Source organism: Leptonychotes weddellii, chromosome 11 (genome assembly GCF_054177405.1).
Source record: "Leptonychotes weddellii isolate Sample4059 chromosome 11, ASM5417740v2, whole genome shotgun sequence".
Taxonomy (NCBI): Eukaryota; Metazoa; Chordata; class Mammalia; order Carnivora; family Phocidae; genus Leptonychotes; species Leptonychotes weddellii.
Window position 1 is genome coordinate 82,100,188 of NC_138379.1, and position 20,360 is coordinate 82,120,547.

Consider the following 20,360-nt stretch of genomic DNA (forward strand, 5'->3'; position numbering starts at 1 on the left):
TGAGATAACTGCAGTGACTTATTGTGTGACTATGTATGTATTATGAAGATGTACATGCACTATCTCATTAGTCGTCACTTCAACCCATTTTATAGATGAGGACACTAAGGCTCAGAGGTATGTGACAAAACCAAAATCCAAATGGGAAAGGCACTCAGTACAATGTTAAATGTCTCTTTGAATATTAACTGTATTTATCACTGGATGGTAGGACAACTTTTATTTATTTAGAACATCTCTTTTAAAAGGGGTCTTAAATAAGTGCCTAACATATATTGTTTACTGGTTGAGATGGGGTACAGTTTTGATCTCAGGGTGGTGAGTTTGAGCCCCATGTTGGGGATAGAGTTTACTTAAAAAAAAAAAAAAGAAAAGAAAAAAGAACTGTCCCACTATTCTGCAGATAAAAATAAATACCTGGGGTTGGGGGCGGCTGCGTGACTCAGTTGGTTAAGCATCCGACTCTTGATATCGGCTCAGGTCACGATCTCAGGGTTGTGAGACTGAGCTCTGCATTGGGCTCCACACTGGGCATGGAGCCTGCTTATGATTCACCCTCTATCTCCTTCCCCTGCCCCTTCCCCCCACTAAAAAAAAAAAAGACCTGGGTTGTAATCGAACAGGCTACTTAGCTGGAGCTTAATTAAATCAAGGATATAATAAGAATATGTGTGTTGTTTTTTTTTTTAAGATTTTATTTATTTATTTGGGAGAGGGAGAGAGAGAAGGAGAGCGCACGAGTGGAGGGAGGGGCAGAAGGAGAGGGAGAAGCCGACATGGGCCTCCATCCCAGGACCCTGAGCCAAAGTCAGCTGCTTAACCAAATGAGCCACCCAGGCGCACCCCCTTGTTTTTCTTTTTGAGGTGAGATAGAATTGACCTGATTCTACCACTTAGTTGTATGACACAGACAAATTATCTTTTCGAGCATTCATGTCCTTATATGTACGACAGGGATAATACAGTAAAACTTGCCAGATGGTGACAAATGTTAGAAAAGCACTTGGCATCAAGGCTGGCACATAGCAGATACTCAATAAATGATGGCTGCTGGTATTTTTCTGACATTAAATACTGATCAAGCTAGGAGACTCCACTAGTATCTGCTTCTCGGTTCTGGACTGCTTTACCTGTAAACTCAATGTCCACAAAGACCTTGATTAGAGCTTCTGCAAGGTGGGGTGCATGGGGAAAGTTGCAGAACACACGTTTCCGGTGGAACACACTGGATACCAAGGGATTTGGAGTCTGGTCCAGGTGGGGCATCACTGCTTCCAACACCTCAGCCAGTTTGGCCCTTAGGTGGGGATTCTTCATCCTGCAAAAAGTGCAGAAAGCAAGCTGAGCATGTAGAAAACTCAACTCTCAAATTCATGACTATTTTCTCCACATGAGGAGCCAAAACACCCTATATCACTGTTGGGAGGAGAAAACAGGATTCTGTAGTGTCAAGGCTGTCAATTTCTGGGGGATGATGCAGGGTACAACCTCATTCAACTTTTGAGATCACAGGCTACCAAGTATGAGGATGAATACTCAAGTTTCTATTTAACGCTTAGCTACTCTGTTTGCTTCTCTACAATAATCCACTGTTTATTGCTTACATTCCCTGACCGTTTCATTGAGGATAAACTTGCCTTTCTAAGCTTCCTGAGGGCCAGGGTCAGGACGCAGTTCTTCCACGTTACTTACGCTGCACACCACGTGTGCCTAATAAATACCAGTTGACTCATGATTTCCCACTGGGTCTGCTTAGCTCAGTGAAGGATTGGCTTCTACCTACTTCTCACTGACATGGCTCAGGGAATTGTACATCATTCTCTTTGTGCAGCAAATCTTCACTCATGCACACATGGTTTCCTTTGGCCTAGACACCAAAAACACCAGAGAAGCAACTCCAAAGGTCAGTGGGCGTCTTTCTCTGAGAAAGGGGAGTAGAAGCTATGAATGAAAAGATGAGATTAGAAAGCATTTACCTGTGTTTACTGCTCATGCAACTCAGAACGTTAAGGGTAAACTTTGTGACCCTACAACTGTTAGATCATCAGAACTGGCTGCCACTGGTAAGGCTTCTGGCATTAAGGTAACTATTTTAACCAGCCCCTAGCAGTGGAATTCCCATCGGGTCTCTTACGCAGGTTCAGACTGTTTGTGGGCAAAGTCCTTGGCTTATTATGCCTCTGAAGAGGGGGATTTCTGGCTATCCTTAAGGGTGGTCAGGTGATTCATTAGTGTTAACACAACTTCTGAAGGCAAGCCCTTATGAGTCAGGCTTGGTTTAGAAGTCTTCTGAATGCTCTGCACCTCTAAATGGTGTCAGAGCCAAGCTTTCAACACCTCACCTTTCTATGCTTCCAGTGAAAATTGTGATAAAGTGAAGAACATGTTCTAGGGAGTCTGCTGATGTCTCCAAGATGTCATCGGCAAAGCGGCGGAGAAAAATGAGGAAATCACCCAAGTTATCTGCAAAAAATTCTGGAAGACAAACCCATTCACTGCAATTAGTGAAACATATGACTTTCTGTACTAAGCAATATTGAAATTCCTCCCTTTTGCTCTACCTAATAAAGATTAAAAAATCCGAAATGTCTTGTAGGTACTAGGAATGGTGACAAGTTCATAAATGTAGACTCTCCTTTAAAGGTAAGTCAATTTTTATTTCTATCCAAGTCATTATGAAAATAGCAGAGACACAAAATACCGTTCACACACTAGTGCAACTTAAGAAGGTACACTGATACACATTATTTTCACACTCAAGGTTAACTATGCATTAAATAACCCTTTAGATGGATAAAGAATCTTCAACAAAGATGAATACGTTAGATGACTCTGGTCATCCGTCTCCAGGATGGTCCTCCAATTGTCTTTGCTTCCTGGTATTCATGCCCTTGCGTGTCCCTTCCTGCACTCTTCCAGCGTAGAGGCATACAGAAGCAATGGTATATCATTTCCATGGTGAAGTTATAGAAGCCTATAGCTTCCATTTTGGTTGCTTGCTCTCAAGGAAGCCAGATGCCATACCATGAATAGTACTAAGGTGAGACCTGCGTGGCCTGGGAAAGAGGCCAGTAAGCAACTGAGGTCGGCCAACAACCACATGACCTGGCTTGTAAGCAGATCCTCCAGTTCTGGTCAAGTCCTCAGATTCCTGTGGCCCTGACTGACAGCTCGCCTGCAACCGCATGAAAGACCCAGAGGCAGAACCATGTAGCCAAGCCACTCCTGGATTCCTGACCCACAGAAACCGTGTGAGATGACATTTGTTTTAAGGTGCTATGTTTTAGGATGATCTGTTACTTAACAATAGATGACCAATACAGTGATCAAGAACATATAACCTGGGGGCGCCTGGGTGGCTCAGTCGTTAAGCGTCTGCCCTCGGCTCAGGTCATGATCCCAGAGTCCTGGGATCGAGCCCCGCATTGGGCTCCCTGCTCTGCTGGAAGCCTGCTTCTCCCTCTCCCACTCCCCCTGCTTGTGTTCCCTCTCTCGCTGTCTCTCTCTCTCTGTCAAATAAATAAAATCTAAAAAAAAAAAAAAAAAAAGAACATATAACCTGATTTTGATGGACAGTATCTGCCAACTCCTCACTGCCAAACCTACATACACGACCTCCTCAACCAACAGGGGATGATAATTTTTTTCTCCCTAAAGAATAGCACACGGAGAGTTGGACAGATAAATTTAGAAGATGAACAATGAAGACAACATTAATGCAAAACTAACAGCTCTGAAAACCCTGGCTGCACTTACTCCTTTGAAGACTATTTTCTGATACACACAGAAGTGGGGACACAAGGCTGAGGAAAAAGCTGGTGGTTCCCCCATACTCTGAGCGGTAGATACTATCTATAAATTTGAGTTGTTTCTCCAAAAACAGTTGAATGATAACTTAAGGAAGGGTACTCTGAGGATTAAACTTCCAAAGTGACCCAGTTAAACTTAGATAGCTATAAATAGGCAGTTCCCAAGGAAGAGCCTGCTTACCTGGCACGTAAGCCAAAGAGCTGTAGCCGTCTGGCAGAGGAAAAGTTAGCTCAATTGGCTGTGAGCCTTCATTGCCTAAGGCCAGCTGAACGAGGAGAACAGCCATGGACACCTGCAAGTTGAGACAGTTCTGTAGCATCTGGGGCTCCGTCATGGCAGTCTTGGTGGAAAGATAGATGGTCATCAGTCGTTCAAACTGCTCCCGGAGGTTGTCAGCAGCAGGGCTAGAGCTTTGCTGAGCATCCCGCCAGGCAACCTGCAGCCGATGCAGATTTTGGTTGATTTTGACCATCTGATCATGCAACCTGCCCCCAAGAAAGCACAAGAGACTGGGTCAGGAGGCTCATATAGGGCAGTTGAGTACAGATCATTCCGGAAAAACAAATCTTCATTTATTTATTCTAGTATTCTCTTCTAGGATATAGGGGGCTGCTATTGCTATTGTGGTGACACAGAAGGCACTCACACAACTTATGGACAGGACTGGGGCAGGGGTCAGAGCACCGGGCAAATGTTACCAAGTATTTGACATAAAGGACGCTAACTACAAATAGCAGCCTTCAGCTGAAACGCACCATCCAAAGAAGAGTAGCTTGGTTAAGCAGGGTGTAGACTGGGCTGTTACCATGTAAAATAAATAACGATTAGACAAATTACAAAAAGAGCCCAGCAGGATAGTTTGACACTGCACAGCTGCAATGTTTGTACTTGGATGTGGTTATATGGACAGTCTTTCTACGGTTAGTTAAGAACAAAAGCTGGAGAAAAAGGACTCCAGATCAGTAACGACCACATATAAACTGGTAGTCACCTGGGCCACAACCTAAGAAACAGCTTCCAGTCCTCTGTTGTTCAATATAAAATTACATTATTCTTCACAAAGGGCCAGCCAAATGTTCTCTAATGAAAGGAAGCCCTGTAATTCAATGTTATGGATAGTTGTCTCTACGGATACAGTCCAAAGTCATCTTCTTTGGCCCTGTAGACAATGTCTAGGGTTAGCTAGCCAGTATGGGGAGAATAGATGACATTCATTTCTATGTCTGAATGTCAGTGGTTGAACAGGTTAATAAACATATGCTGCATTATCTATTGTCTCATTTAAAATGTCAATGACCGGGATAGAAAAACTCTCTAATAAACTTATAATTTCATTTTTCTAGAAATTTGCCGAGTTTTAAAAAATGCTCTGTGCCAATATAAGTATCCTGAGAAGACATTAAAAACTGCTATCCTCAGTACCTCTTCCTAAGGACTGTAATGACTTTATTTATACACGCAGTCATAATCAACTAAACCAGAGGAGGGAAAAATCACAGAAAGGTGTGTGACCAGGCAGAACCAGAACCGCTTTTGAAAATCATACACTCTAGTTCTTAAATTTTCACACTTCCAGAGTCCTTTGGTCCTACTGATCTTATCGGAATCCCTGATAAACACTTCTTTTCTTTTTTTTAATTTATTCTTTAAAGAGAGAGTGAGAGTGTGTGCATGTGTGTCTCGAGCCCCAAACATTTCTTTAATTTTGTCTCTATACCATAAAGTAGAGGGTCATCTTTTTTTCATCAGGAGTAGTAAGTAATGAAAATTCAAGAGCGGAAAGTGAAAAGTTAAAACAATTCCCCTTTCACAGATCACAACAGGAAGATAGTGATTTAAAAATTTTCAAGTTTAGGGGTGCCTGGCTAGCTTAGTTGGTTAAGTGTCTGCCTTTGGCTCAGGTCATAATCCTAGGGTCCTGGGATTGAGCCCCTCATCAGGCTCCCTACTCAGCGGGGAGCCTACCTCTCCCTCTCCCACTCCCCTGCTTGTGCGCTCTCTCCCTCTGTCAAGTAAATAAATAAAATCTTCAAAAAAAAATTTTTTTTTGTGCAAGTTTAGGGGTGCCTGGGTGGCTCAGTTGGTTAAGAGTCTGACTCTTGATTTTGGCTCCAGTCATGCATGGCTGTGGGATCGCGTCCCGAGTCAGGCTCTGTGCTCAGAGGGGAGTCTGCTTAAGGATTCTCTCTCTCTCCCCCTCTGCCCCTCCCCCTGCACGTGTGCGTGCTCTCTCTCTAAAATAAAGAAATCTTCAAAAAAATCTGTGTGTTTAGAGAATACTAGTGTGTTTAATTTTAAGAAGTGTAGCAGGTCAAAAATGAAAAGTAAATTCAGTTATCTGTACAAAGGCAATTCACGTAAACATGATTAAGTGCATACAAAACTCCATTCCCATTAGATCCTAATGGGAGCCTTCAGAATAAAGTGAGACTCACTTTCAACCTTCTGGTTCTTAACCCCACAAAACAGTTCTTTTTGAATGACATCAGAGCGGTTACCTGTGAAATCCCAAGTATAAGGTATACTCGGTCAGGACAAGGTTCTCCGTCACAAGGTTGTAGTTCTGGGGGAACTCTGGCTCCTGCACAGCTGGGATCAAACAAGTCTCTTTGTCCAAACCTCAAAGAAAGTAAAAGGAACAGTAAATGACTCACCACAGACTTCTGTCCTGGGTCTCCAGTGTCCCCTTACTCTAGCTTCACTTCCATACTGCTACCAGTGAGCGTTTTTTTTTTTTTTTTTTTAGTAATTTCCTTTTAAAAACAAATGTAGAAAACACTGTGGATGTTGCCAAGTGATACACAGTGGATCATCTTTATCTATTCGTGCTTTTCCAGATTTACTTCCTTTTGACCATGTATTGCTTTTAAGATTAAAGAGTCATAAAACAGAGAGGAAATACACCAAAATTAAGAGGGATTCATTTTTTTTTTTAAAAGAGTGATTCATCTTGAATGACTTATTTTCTTCTTTTCACTTCTCTGCATTGTTTGAGTTTTCTCCAAACTGGCCCCAATATTCTTCCTCCCTAGATTCATTTCCTGCCAATTCCCATACCCCTTTCCCACCTAGCTCTCCCCCTCAATTTCCCACTGTTCTCCAATCAAGCCTTCCACAGCTTTGTACCTTTACACTTTAAACCCAACTCATCTCTCAAGACTCGGCCGCAAAGACTTCCAACTTCTGTAGAATTTATTGTTCACTCTCTCCTCTGTGCTCCCATAGTTTAGCCCTATACCATATTATGATTCTCTGTTAACATATCTGCTTTCTTCTGGAGGCTTTGAGTTAAAAAACAAAGCAGGGACTGTGCCTTATTTTTAGAATGAATGAATCAATCAATACCTAAAGGCTGCTAAATTCAGAAAGAAGATCTCACGAAAGCACATCTAAAAGCTACCAGTTTTTTTTAGACGTCTGTCTTTTTAAAATTTGTACTAGCTTTTCTTTTTGCCTCGTCTTCTTTTGAGAAAGAGGCACCTTTGTGAAAAAGGATAAAAGTGAACGCCTCTGATGTTACACACACACATGCAAGCGTGCGCAAACACACCATATTGAGAAGGCCAGTTCCCCCCTACCTCTCATGTGCACATTTTTTATTTTTCGTTCTTCATCATTCAACTCCTTCAGGGCACAGTAAGTGGGGTTAAAGGTGAGGAGCCGAGAGGATCTGGGTTTGCAAAACGGCTGGCATAGCTTCAGGAGAGCAGCACCCAGATTCAGAAAGAAGGCATCCGAGGCATACATTTGGAAGAAGATTTCTGGCATCTGATTGGCCCAAATCTTGGTGCGGCCTGCGTTTGCATGCAAACAGTTTCCAAGCCAGGACAAGATACAGTGTTTGGTTTCTGGAGAGAGCTGGAGTAAGTTCTTCAGCATCTGGTAGATCTTTTCATGGAACTGAGCCATGAACTGTTTAACCAGAAAACACAACCACAGAACATTCCAGTTTCACAATCCTCATATTTGTTACTCCCAAACCTTAGCCACTGGCAATTTCCAAAAATATTCTCATCCTAATTTTATACCCCAGTTCTGAATAAAAAAAAAAATTTCTGGGCACTTATGAGAGATTCCCTGATGAGCTGCCAAACTACAGATAGCATTTACATAGCTTTAGAGCAGGGGTCAATAAACTGTCTGCAAAGGGCCAGACGATAAATATTTTCAGCTTTGCAAGCTATACGCTGACTGTGGCAACTATTCAACTCTACCACCGCGGCATGAAACCAAGCCAAAAACAACATGTGTATGAATGGGCATGGCTGTGTTCAATAGAACTATTTACCAAAATAGGGGGCAGGCCGGATCTGGCCACTGCAGTAATTTGCCAATCCCTGCCTTAGAGTTGTGATGGTGGGAGATTTAGACCGTCCCCAATTCAACCACTTACTGCCTCACGTGTTGGCCAGACCTCTGCTAGAATTTACACTAAGAAGCCCAAATGGAGGGGACGCTGGTGGAAGGAAGGAAAGGAAAAAAAATTCGGTTTATCAGCTGGAGTTCAGCTGGAAGATTTTAGGAGCCCAGGTTATAAGAAACGGCTTGGTGACGACAGTGAGGACTGAGGGGAAGTGGCTGGGCCAGAGCACAGGGCAGAGAGGAGCAGCAGCTTACTGTGAAACTGTGCACCAGCTTCTCCTCTGCCCTGAGCCTGTGCTGAAAAGAGGACAATTTCTTTACGTGATTATGGTAGAAAGCCAAGCAGATCGATATGCTTCCCCAAAGAGGCTCAAGCAGCCTTATCTGCATCTGCTTCCCGAGGAAACGCGACTTCATCTAAGGTTAGGGGGCTGGGAGACAGTTCCACCTGATGGATGTTGGCCTCTTGCACTTTGATCTCCTGGGGACTGGAACGAGATGGATTCAGGAAGTAGCCATGATTTTCTACTACACCTGGAGTCTTTAATAAGCAGGAGATATTCAGGATTACTCCCAGCAAGGTCTTCTGGTACATCTGCCCATTGCTAGGGTCCTTGGGCTGAATGTACTCTACAAAAACCTATAGGAAAAAACAAGTCCTACTTACTCGTCTGTATGAGGAGGGAAAGGTGGTGGGGTGAACGGATCTCAAAGAGTTAAGTCTATACAACAACTAATGTATCTTTCTTTTACTCAACAGGTAATATTAGAGCACCCTCAGGATAGGATATTAAATCACCAGCTCAAATGAATACGTACCACCTTTCAAACCTACCTTTGCCATATCCTTCTGCCTAGTGAAATAGAGAAGAATATCCAGATATGCATAAAACAGGATCTGACAGAGTTCTAGATCTTTTATTCGGCCCAATAAAATATCAAACACTGGAATCATGACTTCTGGAAATGTGCGAACTTCCTCATCCAATATCAAGGCTTCAATGACCTCTTCCAGAAACTCAGTTACATCTTCAAAATCTAACAAATGACAAATGAGAGGAAAAGAAGCCCACAGCAATTTTTTTTTTAATCTTTTTTTTTTTAATTTGACAGGGAGAGACACAGTGAGAGAGGGAACACAAGCAGGGAGAGTGGGAGAGGGAGAAGCAGGCTTCCCGTGGAGCAGGGAGCCCGATGTGAGGCTCGATCCCAGGACCTGGGATCATGACCTGAGCCGAAGGCAGACACTTAATGACTGAGCCACCCAGGAGCCCCACCCAAAGCAATTTTTATATGCTTTTACATACAGGCTACTCTTCTCACATTCTGATAATTCTACTGGTATTCAACCCCAAAGGTTAAGATATGAACTCTCTTCCTTAATTTTTTTTTTTTTTCAAGATTTTATTTATTTGACAGAGACACAGTGAGAGAGGAAACACAAGCAGGGGGAGTGGGAGAGGGAGAAGCAGGCTTCCCGCAGAGCAGGGAGCCCGATGCGGGGCTCGATCCCAGGACCTTGGGATCATGACCTGAGCCGAAGGCAGACGCTTAACGACTGAGCCACCCAGGCGCCCTGCTCTCTTTCTTAATTTATACTTCTGGAACCATAGTGGCTCTGAGGTTTCTAATGCAATTAAAGGAATTTTAAATTTAGAAATCAAAATGTAGAAACTCAGAGATCTTGCTTATGTACTCACGGGCTCCTTGGATGGCTTCCAACATCAAATCTACCAGTTGCTCATGGATGTTCTGGTCAATATAGATCTCTGGCGTGAGGAGTACTGTTCGGGTATTGGATACAGTGAGGTTCCTGCATTGAACCGCAAAGGGGAGCAGGTTCTCTGGAACTTTGGTAATCTGGGAACAGAATGAAGAAGAGAGGAGAGAGCCTAGCTCTATGACCTGAACAAGGGTGAACACAGCAAATAGAATGAAAAAGACAATGTACCCCAAAACAGTACTGCTGTCCTGTGGATGCTTAAAAATTCGTAAGAGTTCATTCTTTGGTGTAAGGAGTCACCCACCTGCTAGAATTCTAATCCTGGAAGTGACCAAGCTTAGCTCACTCTTATTTATACTTCAGTGGAAATGAGTTTATCACACTTTTTTTTTCCCCTCCCCTGACCTTTTCTAAGAGTATGACTTTTTAAGGTTTGTAGAACAGGAGGCCCTGGTTAAATGGGGAAAGGAATAGACCCCAAGCCACAGAAAGAACAGACGAAAATTTCTGACAACTCATAGTGCCTCTCATATCTAGTTTCTGATGTATTATGATGTATATAAACTGATTTAAAAGACACTCATCCAACTCTCTGGCTTACATGTTAAAGTCAAACCCAAGAGTACTACACAGTTCTCAATGGGGATTAGTCCTTTACCTCTTCCTTAGCTCTTTGGAAGCAGGAATAAAGGTAACAAAAAATGTGCCTCTCCCCTGCATCTCGATCAGCAGAGAGATTCAACGTTGAAGAAGAAGTCATGTTAATCAAGTGGTTGCCTGGGTCCTGAAGTAGTAAGCGAGCGAAGACAGCCTTTAAGAAAAGCAAACAAACAAAACACTAAACCACTGCAAAGTTAATCTTAGGATATCAAGATGTAGAAGGTCATTTTGACACAGGTTACTGCGACAGTCACAGGATGTAGAGTGAAGGGGTAATATAAGACCCCCCCCCTTACTACTTTAGAAAATATTAGGTACATAAATATAACTGTATATGCCTTGATTCTTGAATAATATGGGTTTGACGTGGATTTTTTTCAGTAAATACAGAACAGCACTGTAAATGTATTTTCTCTTGCTTCTGATTTTCTTTATAACATTTTCTTTACCCTAGCTGACTTTATTGTTATCCATAAGGCTTCCTGTCAACAGTAGGCTATTAGTTAAGTTTTTGGAGAGTCACAAGGTATGTGTGGATTTTCAACTGCCCCTAACCCCCAAATTGTTCAAGGGTCACCTGTATAGTTATCCCAAATAGAGCTCAAGCCTCTGGTATAGCCCTAGCATAGAGTAAGCATTAAAACAGTATTTACTGAATGGTGTGGACAATCAGCGATTGAACTTACACATGAAATTTACTCCTCTGTGTGACTGCTGGCCTTACTCAGACTTATAGAATTTACACATATAAAGTTAAACTACAAGTTGTTAAGTGTCTGTCCTACCAAAGTTTTATTCCTTTAATGTTAATTAGGCACTTATAAGGTAAAACACACTGTTTTGATTTTGGGGAAAGATACAAAGACATGGCCTTGCAGAACTTAAGGGTCTGATAGGGGAGATAGGACAGGTATAAAAAAAAGCCAGTACATGTGACAGAAGGTGACAACTGCCATCCGAGAGGCACAGATAGATCACTCCAGGAATTCAGGTATGTGGCCAGGGTAAATGAGAAAATCTCCAAGGAGGAACACCGAAGACAATGTTAAGAGATGGAATTACGTAAGCAAAGTCATGGTTGGAGAAACGTGAGAAGAGTTCAGCTGTATGGCTAGTTTGTGCTGAAGGCACCTGAAAGGAACATCAGAAATGGTACCTGCTCAACATTGTTCATATCAAGCCAGTCTTGATCTTCCAGGTCTACTGCCATTTCTTCCAAATACACACAACGACTGGGGATGCCATTCCCACTTTTCAAGCTGGGGTCACCTGGGAAATGGTTTTAATCTGGTAGGTTAAGGATAATGCTTCTGTCTTACATAGACAACCGATCTTGACAGCATTTCTCTTGAACTCCAAGTCTGACTCAGGTAGTATCAGGATAATCTTGACATACAAAGCAGTATCTAAAGACTTAAATCTTTTCAAAGAGCCCAAGAGCATGTCAGGTTTTGTTATAAACATAACATCATGAATCCCAGGCATTAGCATCTATTTTTTTTAACTACAGATAGGACACAGAGGGAAAACACTATCTGACACCTCATGGGGCTTCTGTCTAAATGTTTAGGTCACCTCTGAGGAGAAAAAGGATTTGGCTACCACTCGCATTTCCCTTTTAAGGTGGTAAAGGCAAGGAGCTATATGGTCCAGTGTGTACCAAAATGATAATGAAAGCTGCACCTTGTCTAAATATTATTTTTAGGTCACATCAAAAGCTTCACTAAACTATCAAACCTGTGTTTTAGGGAGGACAGTGGGTTTGTTTAACCATTAGATATAATAAGTTTCTAAGAACAAGTTCCTAGCCCAAGCAGGAAGGGAAGAGTAATGAATAGACTGGCTCCAAGTTTGTAACTCACTGTTGTCCAGAGTAATGAGGAAGATCCTTTGGATCATGTGATTGATGTTGAGTTGTTCACATATTTCCTGCTGTGAACGGAAGGAGCGGCTAATCTCAGCCACAGAGTAATCAAATTCATCCAGGCTTTCAGACACACTATTATCCGAGTCATCTGGGCTAGCTGGGAGTTCATCTGCCAGAAAATGTAAGCCATTAACAGTTAAACTCCTCTCTTTAAGAGAAAACCAAGTATACTATCAAAAATGATAAATGTGGGGCGCTGGGTGGCTCAGTCGTTAAGCGTCTGCCTTCAGCTCAGGTCATGATCCCAGGGTCCTGGGATCGAGCCCCGCATCGGGCTCCCTGCTCAGCGGGAAGCCTGCTCCTCCCTCTCCCACTCCCCCTGCTTGTGTTCCCTCTCTCACTGTGTCTCTCTCTGTCAAATAAATAAAATCTTAAAAAAAAAAAATGATAAATGTTATCAAGAGAAAGATAATTCTGGATGGGAAACAAGTTAATCATCTAATTAGTGAATATCTCAAGTCAGGCAACATCTTTTTTTTTTAAATTGAGGTAAAAATTGAGGTATAACATTTAAAAAATGACGTATAACATCATATTAGTTTCAGATATATAACATAATGATTTGATATTTATATATATTGCAAAATGGTCAACACAATAATTCTGTTTAACATCTGTCACCATACAGTTATAAATATTTTCTCTTGTGAAGAGAACTTTTAAGATCTACTCTCTTAGTAACTTTCAAATATGCAATACAGTATTATTAACTACAGTCACCACGCTATTCATTATAACCCTATGGCTTATTTATTTTATAACTCAAGTTTGATCCTTGTGATCCCCTGTACCTACCCCACTCCGGGCAACCACCAATCTGTTCTCTGTATCTATGAGCTTTCTTTCTTTTTCAGGTATCACCTATAACTGAGAACACTTGTTTGTATTTGTCTTTTTCTGTCTGACCTATTTCATTTCACACAGGTCCGTCCCTGTTGTTGCAAATGGCAGTAATATTCCATTGTGTGTGTGTGTGTGTGTATGTGTATATCATATTTTCTTCATCCATTCATCCATCAACGGACACAGGTTGTTTCCATGTCTTGGCTATTATAAACAATGCTACAACAAACACAGGGGTGCATAGATCTTTTCAAGTTAGTGTTTTTGTTTTCTTTGTATAAATACCCAGAAGTGGAATTGCTGGATTATATGGTAGTTCTATTTTTAAATTTTTGAAGAACCTCTATAATGTTTTCCACAGTGGCTGCACCAATTTATATTCTCACCAACAGTGCACCAGGGGTCCCTTTTTTCCACATCCTTGCCAACACTTGTTACTTCTTGTCTTTTTGATAGTAGCCATTCTAACAGGTATGAGGTGATATCTCATCGTGGTTTTGATTTGCATTTCTTTGATGATGAGTGATACTGAGCACCTTTTAGTGTACCCGTTAGTCATCTGTATGTCTTCTTTGGAGAAACGTCTATGTAGATCCTTTGCCCATTTCTAAACTGGATAATTTGTGTTTTTTTGCTATTGAATTGTATTAGGCAACATCTTAAGTACAGGGTTCTGAAATCCCTGGCTGTAAATCCTACCACATTTTACAAATCAAAAGTTTTATTCTGTCTACTCATAATTAACTGCACCCCATATTACCAAAAATAGCAACATTATGTTCCCTATAGAATCTTAGTGAACAGAGAATTACCTACAATAGATCAATATGCCTTTAATTATTTTAAATATATGGCTTTTTCTTGATTTTAAAGAATACATATATTTGAATAATCCCAAACTGTATAGGAAAACATTATGTGAAAAGTCTCCTCTGAACCAATTCCTTATGGACAACCATGTCAGCTAGCAAACTGTTCCAGATTTTTTTTTCCTATTGTGGTGCGAATGTTTATTGCCAGGATTTTAAGTTAAAAAAAAAAAAAGAGAGGGAGAGGGATCATACTATATATACTGCTTTTCAGCTTGCTTTTTAAACTTAATCAGCACCAACATCCTTCTCTGTTAGGTCATTTGTAGGCCTACCTCATTCTTTGTAATAGCTGCACTGTACTGCATTTGTATGCACACACTCTGACTTGTGTAGCTACTTCTCAATTGATGAACATTTGGGCTGTTTCCAATTTTTCATGATTTCAAACACTACTGCACCGAATAGTACTCTTTTTGTACACCTGTACGAGATTTCTGTAAGGTAAATTTGTAGAAGCAGAATTGCTGAGTTAAAGAGCTTGCACATTTAAAAGTTAACATATATTACCAAATTATCCTCAGAAAGACTGCTCTCATTTACAAGCCCCTCAGCAGTCTATGAGAGAGTACCTGTTTAAATCATCACAAATTTCGTAAGTAAAAATCTAATTGTTGTTTTAATGGGCAGTGCTCCAACTATTATTGAGACAAGATTTTTAAAATCATTTGATTATTGTATATAAATTGTTCATCTGAATCTTTTCCCCTCTAATTTGTTACTATTTTTTTTATTGATTGAATCCCTTTACTTTTTAAAAAAGCAACCTTGCCTTAGGAGATTGTAGGAGGAAAACGGGAGTGAGGAATAGGAATTATAAGGAAATGGGAAAATATGATTTATGAGTATGTGGTTGGGGGAAATTTTGCTACATAGGTTCTTAGCTCCTATCGCTCTTGGGGTTCAGAGGAGAACTTAACCATATAGGAGTAGAGTGACAGATGCTTGTCCTTCTGGCTGTCAGCAGACACAGCTGCCTCTCCGAATGGAATTCAGGCTGAAGGAGTACAAGCGTGGTGTTCACTAGAAGCCACGTGAGTCTGCATCTGCTTCTCTCTATCTACAGTGATTATTCTGAAAGGCCAGGCAAAACTCTTGGAAGTTAAGAGTTGCTTTAGTGTGGTGAGTTTAGTCAATGTGAAGCTCAACATAGGAGGCCGAAAGTTTTGGCAGAGTTCTAACTGTTGGTGGAAAACAGGTTAGACCTGGTGGCACGCTAAACTCAGCGTAAACAAACTAAAACGAGGAGAAGCCAAAATAGTAACAGGAGCGCATGTACCTGATTTGTCCCACGGCTTGGTGCCTGCAACGCTCCCAACTCTAGCCAGCCTGAGGTCTGCTGACAGCCAGAAGGACAAACATCTGTCACTCTACTCGTATAAGGTTAAGTTCTCCTCTGAACCCTGAGAGCGATAGGAGCTAAGAACCTATGTAGCAAAATTTCCCCTAACCACATACTCATAAATCATGTTTCCCCATTTTCTTATATTCCTATTCCTCACTTTCCCTTTCCTCCTACAATCTCCTAATGCAAGAATCTGGAAGAGATTTCAGAGACTGAGACCCAGAGCCGCCTCCTTCGATCATGGTAGAAAGTCAGTGTTACATATACTCCCCCCTTGCTTCATCATCACCCTGTCCACTACTCATCTGTCTTGCCCTTACCTCCTTTTTATTCAGTCCTGAACAGAGAGCAAGGCTACAACTCAGCTATGTATACCGACACTTTTGAAATAAACAAAAAGGTAAAATATAAACATTTCTCCTTTCCAAAAAATACTATTATTCTCTTTGCAGGGAGAAGGGGAGTGATTTCTGGCTTGAAAGATTGTGACTACCCTCAGAAGACTAATAAATTTGAGAAACATCATCCTAATTCTCCTAGGCTATATGTCTTCCCAAAGGAGGAAGTTAGACCCGATCTTAATTTTGGTCCTAGATGAGGAAAACCATTTTTCTGATTAGTGAGATATTCTGATTTTTTTTTCACATTAAGGCAAAGGATCAGATTTTCTTACAAGTCTGTTCTAACAGCATTATGCTATGAAAGAGGCCACTCTATGGAATGGAAGAAGTATTTTGCTTGGGATTGACTCTGAAGCACCAGGCTTAAGAACAAATTTCATTTATTTGTCTATCAAAAAAGCCAAAAAACTTTTATAATTCTTCCTTTTACACATCTGCTTTCTACAGCTGCACGTAACCTGCTTTCTCCACCTATGTCTGCAATCTCAGTTTCCTATGTTAAAAAGATTTATTTAAGTATCTTTTGCTGGGTGATTTTTAAAATAAACAGCTCGACAGCACTGGGATCACGACTAACATCTGTTACTACGGAACCACCTGCTATCTGGTCTCTCTTTATGCAGCAGGGAGGAGAGGACCCGAAAACAAAACGAAGGAAAATGAACAAAAACCCCAATTTATGCCCTAAATGAACAACAAAATTGACCCCCAGGTCGATTCCAACTGCAATTATGGACCCTAAGAAGACTTCACTTGGGGAAAAAAAAAAAAAGAAGACTTCACTTGGGAAGACCCCATTCTAGGTCATCTCCTCCGCTGCTACTGGGTCCCCTACTTACCAGACTGCTGCTTCAGCTGCTCTTTTTGGATTGCTGCAAACTGCTTGGCATCAGCCAGGGAGCCAAAAAGAGCAGCAAAGGGGTTACTTGAGATGTTGTTGTTATTCTCCTGGTCTGTCATTTCACTTTAAAGTATCCTCCATCCAGACCTGGGGGGGGAGGGGCTGCAGAGAGGACAGGTATCAGACACGGAGGGGCAGATAACACAACAGCTGGGATTAGACCCACAGTCGTCGGTTCCTTTCCCATTTCTCGAACACAATACATGTAAAAAGGCTTTGGGTAAGACCTTCCAATTCCTGTTCCAAGATTCAATGCATTTTTGGCAAAATGGTTATGAACCCACCAACTGGGTAAGTTGGCTTGATTTGGGGGCGGCTAAAACCAAAAAGCTTTAAAAATATTCAAGCTGGAATGCATTTATCTGTTGACATGTTTCTATTTGCCATACCTTTAAAAAATAGGTTAAGCAGAAAGAATTACTGATGAGGAAACTCATCTACTCATTGTAATAACAATGTGGCACTGACTGAAAAATATGACAACAGCTACACATTTTCCATAAATCTGGTTCTCATTCACCATGAACATAAGATGGCGCTTGCTCAGCCTTCCAGGACTTAAAGCTGCAGCCGGGAATTCCTCAGCTACATATAAACTAACTGTAAGCCTGTATCGGACATGGAATGGCAAATAAGGACAGGAACCTGACCAACAGCGTGTTGTGGGTTTCAAATATGTATTAGGCAATTTATCTCTACTCCGAGGCTTAAAACAACTGAGATTTCTTCCACTAAAAACTAAATGGTCTTTGCTTAATTCTATATTTAATTTCCACTACTTATTTGATTTTTTATAATACTGCCAACACACACCAATTCCTAATGTGGAACATGACATCATAGATATATACCTCAAAGGTATTTAGTGGAGCTAACTGAGTCTGCATTTGCACTCTTCTGATTACATTTCCTCATTCAAGCACCAAGGGGACTCAGAGGCACAATGTGATGAGCGGAGCGCCCTGAAAGGCTTTCTTCCCTTCCTGAAATTTTAAGGCCACAGCACAGAAGTACAACCCTGAAAAGGGTGGGGAAGAGACAAAGGGTATGAATATTCAGCTCTCAAAGATACTGAGCTGCTAAAAGGACAGAGGCCTTACTTAAAAAGAGTGGGGACGGGGTATGAGGGAAGGAGAAAAAAATTTTTTGGGGTCTACCTTTAATCTCCTGAAGTAAGACTCCTTACAGAAACATATTAACAAAAACTAATAAAAGTCGGAAAAGTTACCCTTATTTTCTGGAGGAGGAGAGACTCTAACACTTCTTGACAATTCTGAGACATCTCCACCAATTGCTTCACCCTCTCTGTCAAGTGTTCTCTGCATAAGAGCTAATGGCTAATTATCTGTAATGACTTAGGCACACAGTCTAGTCTCCTCTTAGCATGGGTCTGGGCTTTACTGCTCAAGGAAATGTAGATGTTGCTCTATAAATTTATTTTTTGCAATGTATAGTTTAGTTAAGCTTAATAATCCAAAAATAAAGATAGCACATTTAGTGCTGGAATTCATGATCCTTGAGAGGACTTCCCCCTCATTTAACCACTGCATAAGCTTAATTGTTGCTCCTAATTCATGTAGAGACACTAACAGTTGTCTCATTGTTAGCTGACCACCACCCTACCTCTATCCTAAGGTACCCTCAAGTCCAGAGGCATGCAAAAAGTATAGTGAGCTCTTGTCATTTTCTGTCTTTGAAACATCATCCTCTTTTTTCAACATGACACCCTACATTTTTCCTTTGGGGATCCATCCCATTCTCAGTCCATGTGTTCAGAAGAGGATGGCCTCACCCACTAGCTCCAGGAATGAGCATATGAATCTGGCTTGGCCAAAAAGAATGCAGCATACTCTGGCCAAAGTGACTGATTGAGGAGTAGGCACAAGACCCTAACAAGGCCTATCAGAATCAATGAACACCCAGCTTCAGGCCTTTGGCTGAATCTACAGAAAAGGGAACTCTTTTTTCCTGCTTGGGTTGTTAGCAGGATAAGAAATAAACCTGGAATTGCCATCTTTCCATCATCTAGAAGAGGCCTACCCCCAAACTAAGGCAAGATATAGGAAAACAGAGTTGAGAGATGCAAAGAGTCTTTCTGTTATAAAAAAGCCAATAGATTTCCCTATATTGTGTAAGCCAGTTTGAATCGGCTTTTAAAAACACAACAGAGGGGCGCCTGGCTGGCTCAGTCAGTACAGCATGCAACTCTTGATGTCAGGGTTCTAAGTTTGAGCTCCACGTTGGGTGTAGAGAATACTTGAAAATAAAATCTTAGGGATGCCTGGGTGGCTCAGTCGTTAAGTGACTGCCTTCACCTCAGGTCATGATCCCAGGGTCCTGGGATGGAGCCCCGCATCGGGCTCCCTGCTTAGCGGGGGGCCTGCATACCCTGTGCTTGCTGCTCCCCCTGCTTGTGCTCTCTCTCTGACAAATAAATAAATAATCTTAAAAAAATTAAAAAAAAATCTTAAAAAACACAACTGAAAAGAGTTGAAATTAATACAAAGGAGAGGGGGACGCCTGGGTGGCTCAGTCAGTTAAGCGTCTGCCTTTGGCTCAGGTCATGATCCCAGGGTCCTGGGATCGAGCCCCGCATCGGGTTCCTTGCTCGGTGGGGAGCCTGCTTCTCCCTCTGCCTGCAGCTCCCCCTGCTTGTGCTTTCTCTCTCTCTGACAAATAAATAAAATCTTTAAAAAAAAAAAAAAATACAAAGGAGATGCATCATCTGTACCTCTATAAGAGGTAGAAAGGAAAGCAAGGTGAGGAATACAGAACATATGAAAAGATAGGCTCCTTAGACTATCGAGACAAATAAACAGAATTTATGATAATAAATGGCATTATTTCCTCCTTTCCCAATATTATACTGTCACATTACAAAAAGAAGCTAGGAGCGCCTGGGTGGCACAGTCCGTTAAGTGTCCCATGCTTGGTTTCAGCTCAGGTCATGATCTCAGAGTCGTGAGACTGAGTTCCATGTCAGGCTCCACACTCAGCTGTAGTCTGCTTAAGACTCCCCCTCTGCCCCTCCCTGCCGCGTGTGCGTGCATTAAGATAAATAAATAAATCTTTTTTTAAAAATATTTCTTTTATTTTTTCTTTTTAAAGATTTTATTTATTTGACAGAGAGACACAGCCAGAGAGGGAACACAAGCAGGGGGAGTGGGAGAGGGAGAAGCAGGCTTCCCGCAGAGCAGGGAGTGTGATGTGGGGCTCGATCCCAGGACCTCAGGATCATGACCTGAGCCGAAGGTAGACGCTTAACGACTGAGCCACCCAGGTGCCCCTAAATAAATAAATCTTAAAAAAAAAAAAAAAGAAGCTAGCTTCCCATTACATTTTATCTACATTAATAAGATGTATAACTTTCTACATTGTATTCCTAATGCAGACCTTCTACCTTGCTAGACAGTAAGCAATCTGAGTACAATTTCATATCTGATTAGTTTTTCTTCTGTGTCCAGCATTGTACATTACAATCACAGAATCCCAAATAAATATTTACTGAATGATTCAATC

The 20,360-nt window shown here is 41.5% G+C and overlaps 1 protein-coding gene across 3 annotated transcripts in view; it reads right to left on the bottom strand.

Moving 5' to 3' along the window:
* UBE4A (ubiquitination factor E4A) overlaps window positions 1-20,360 on the bottom strand; it is a 36,088-nt gene that overhangs the window by 13,665 nt on the left and 2,063 nt on the right. The window contains exons 2-13 of one of the 3 annotated variants that reach the window (XM_006741602.3): window positions 16,780-16,943; window positions 12,418-12,591; window positions 11,712-11,824; window positions 10,554-10,706; window positions 9,873-10,032; window positions 9,008-9,210; window positions 8,621-8,812; window positions 7,389-7,722; window positions 6,309-6,429; window positions 3,991-4,295; window positions 2,343-2,475; window positions 1,131-1,318 (exon numbers count right to left, since the gene is read on the bottom strand). In XM_006741602.3, the coding sequence (XP_006741665.1) occupies window positions 1,131-1,318; window positions 2,343-2,475; window positions 3,991-4,295; window positions 6,309-6,429; window positions 7,389-7,722; window positions 8,621-8,812; window positions 9,008-9,210; window positions 9,873-10,032; window positions 10,554-10,706; window positions 11,712-11,824; window positions 12,418-12,591; window positions 16,780-16,900 (2,197 nt within the window). In that variant the 5' untranslated portion in view covers window positions 16,901-16,943. Of the gene's footprint in view, window positions 1-1,130; window positions 1,319-2,342; window positions 2,476-3,990; window positions 4,296-6,308; window positions 6,430-7,388; window positions 7,723-8,620; window positions 8,813-9,007; window positions 9,211-9,872; window positions 10,033-10,553; window positions 10,707-11,711; window positions 11,825-12,417; window positions 12,592-14,469; window positions 14,489-16,779; window positions 16,944-20,360 lie in introns of those variants that run through there. The other 2 variants (XM_081799386.1, XM_081799387.1) reach the window with 2 other exon arrangements.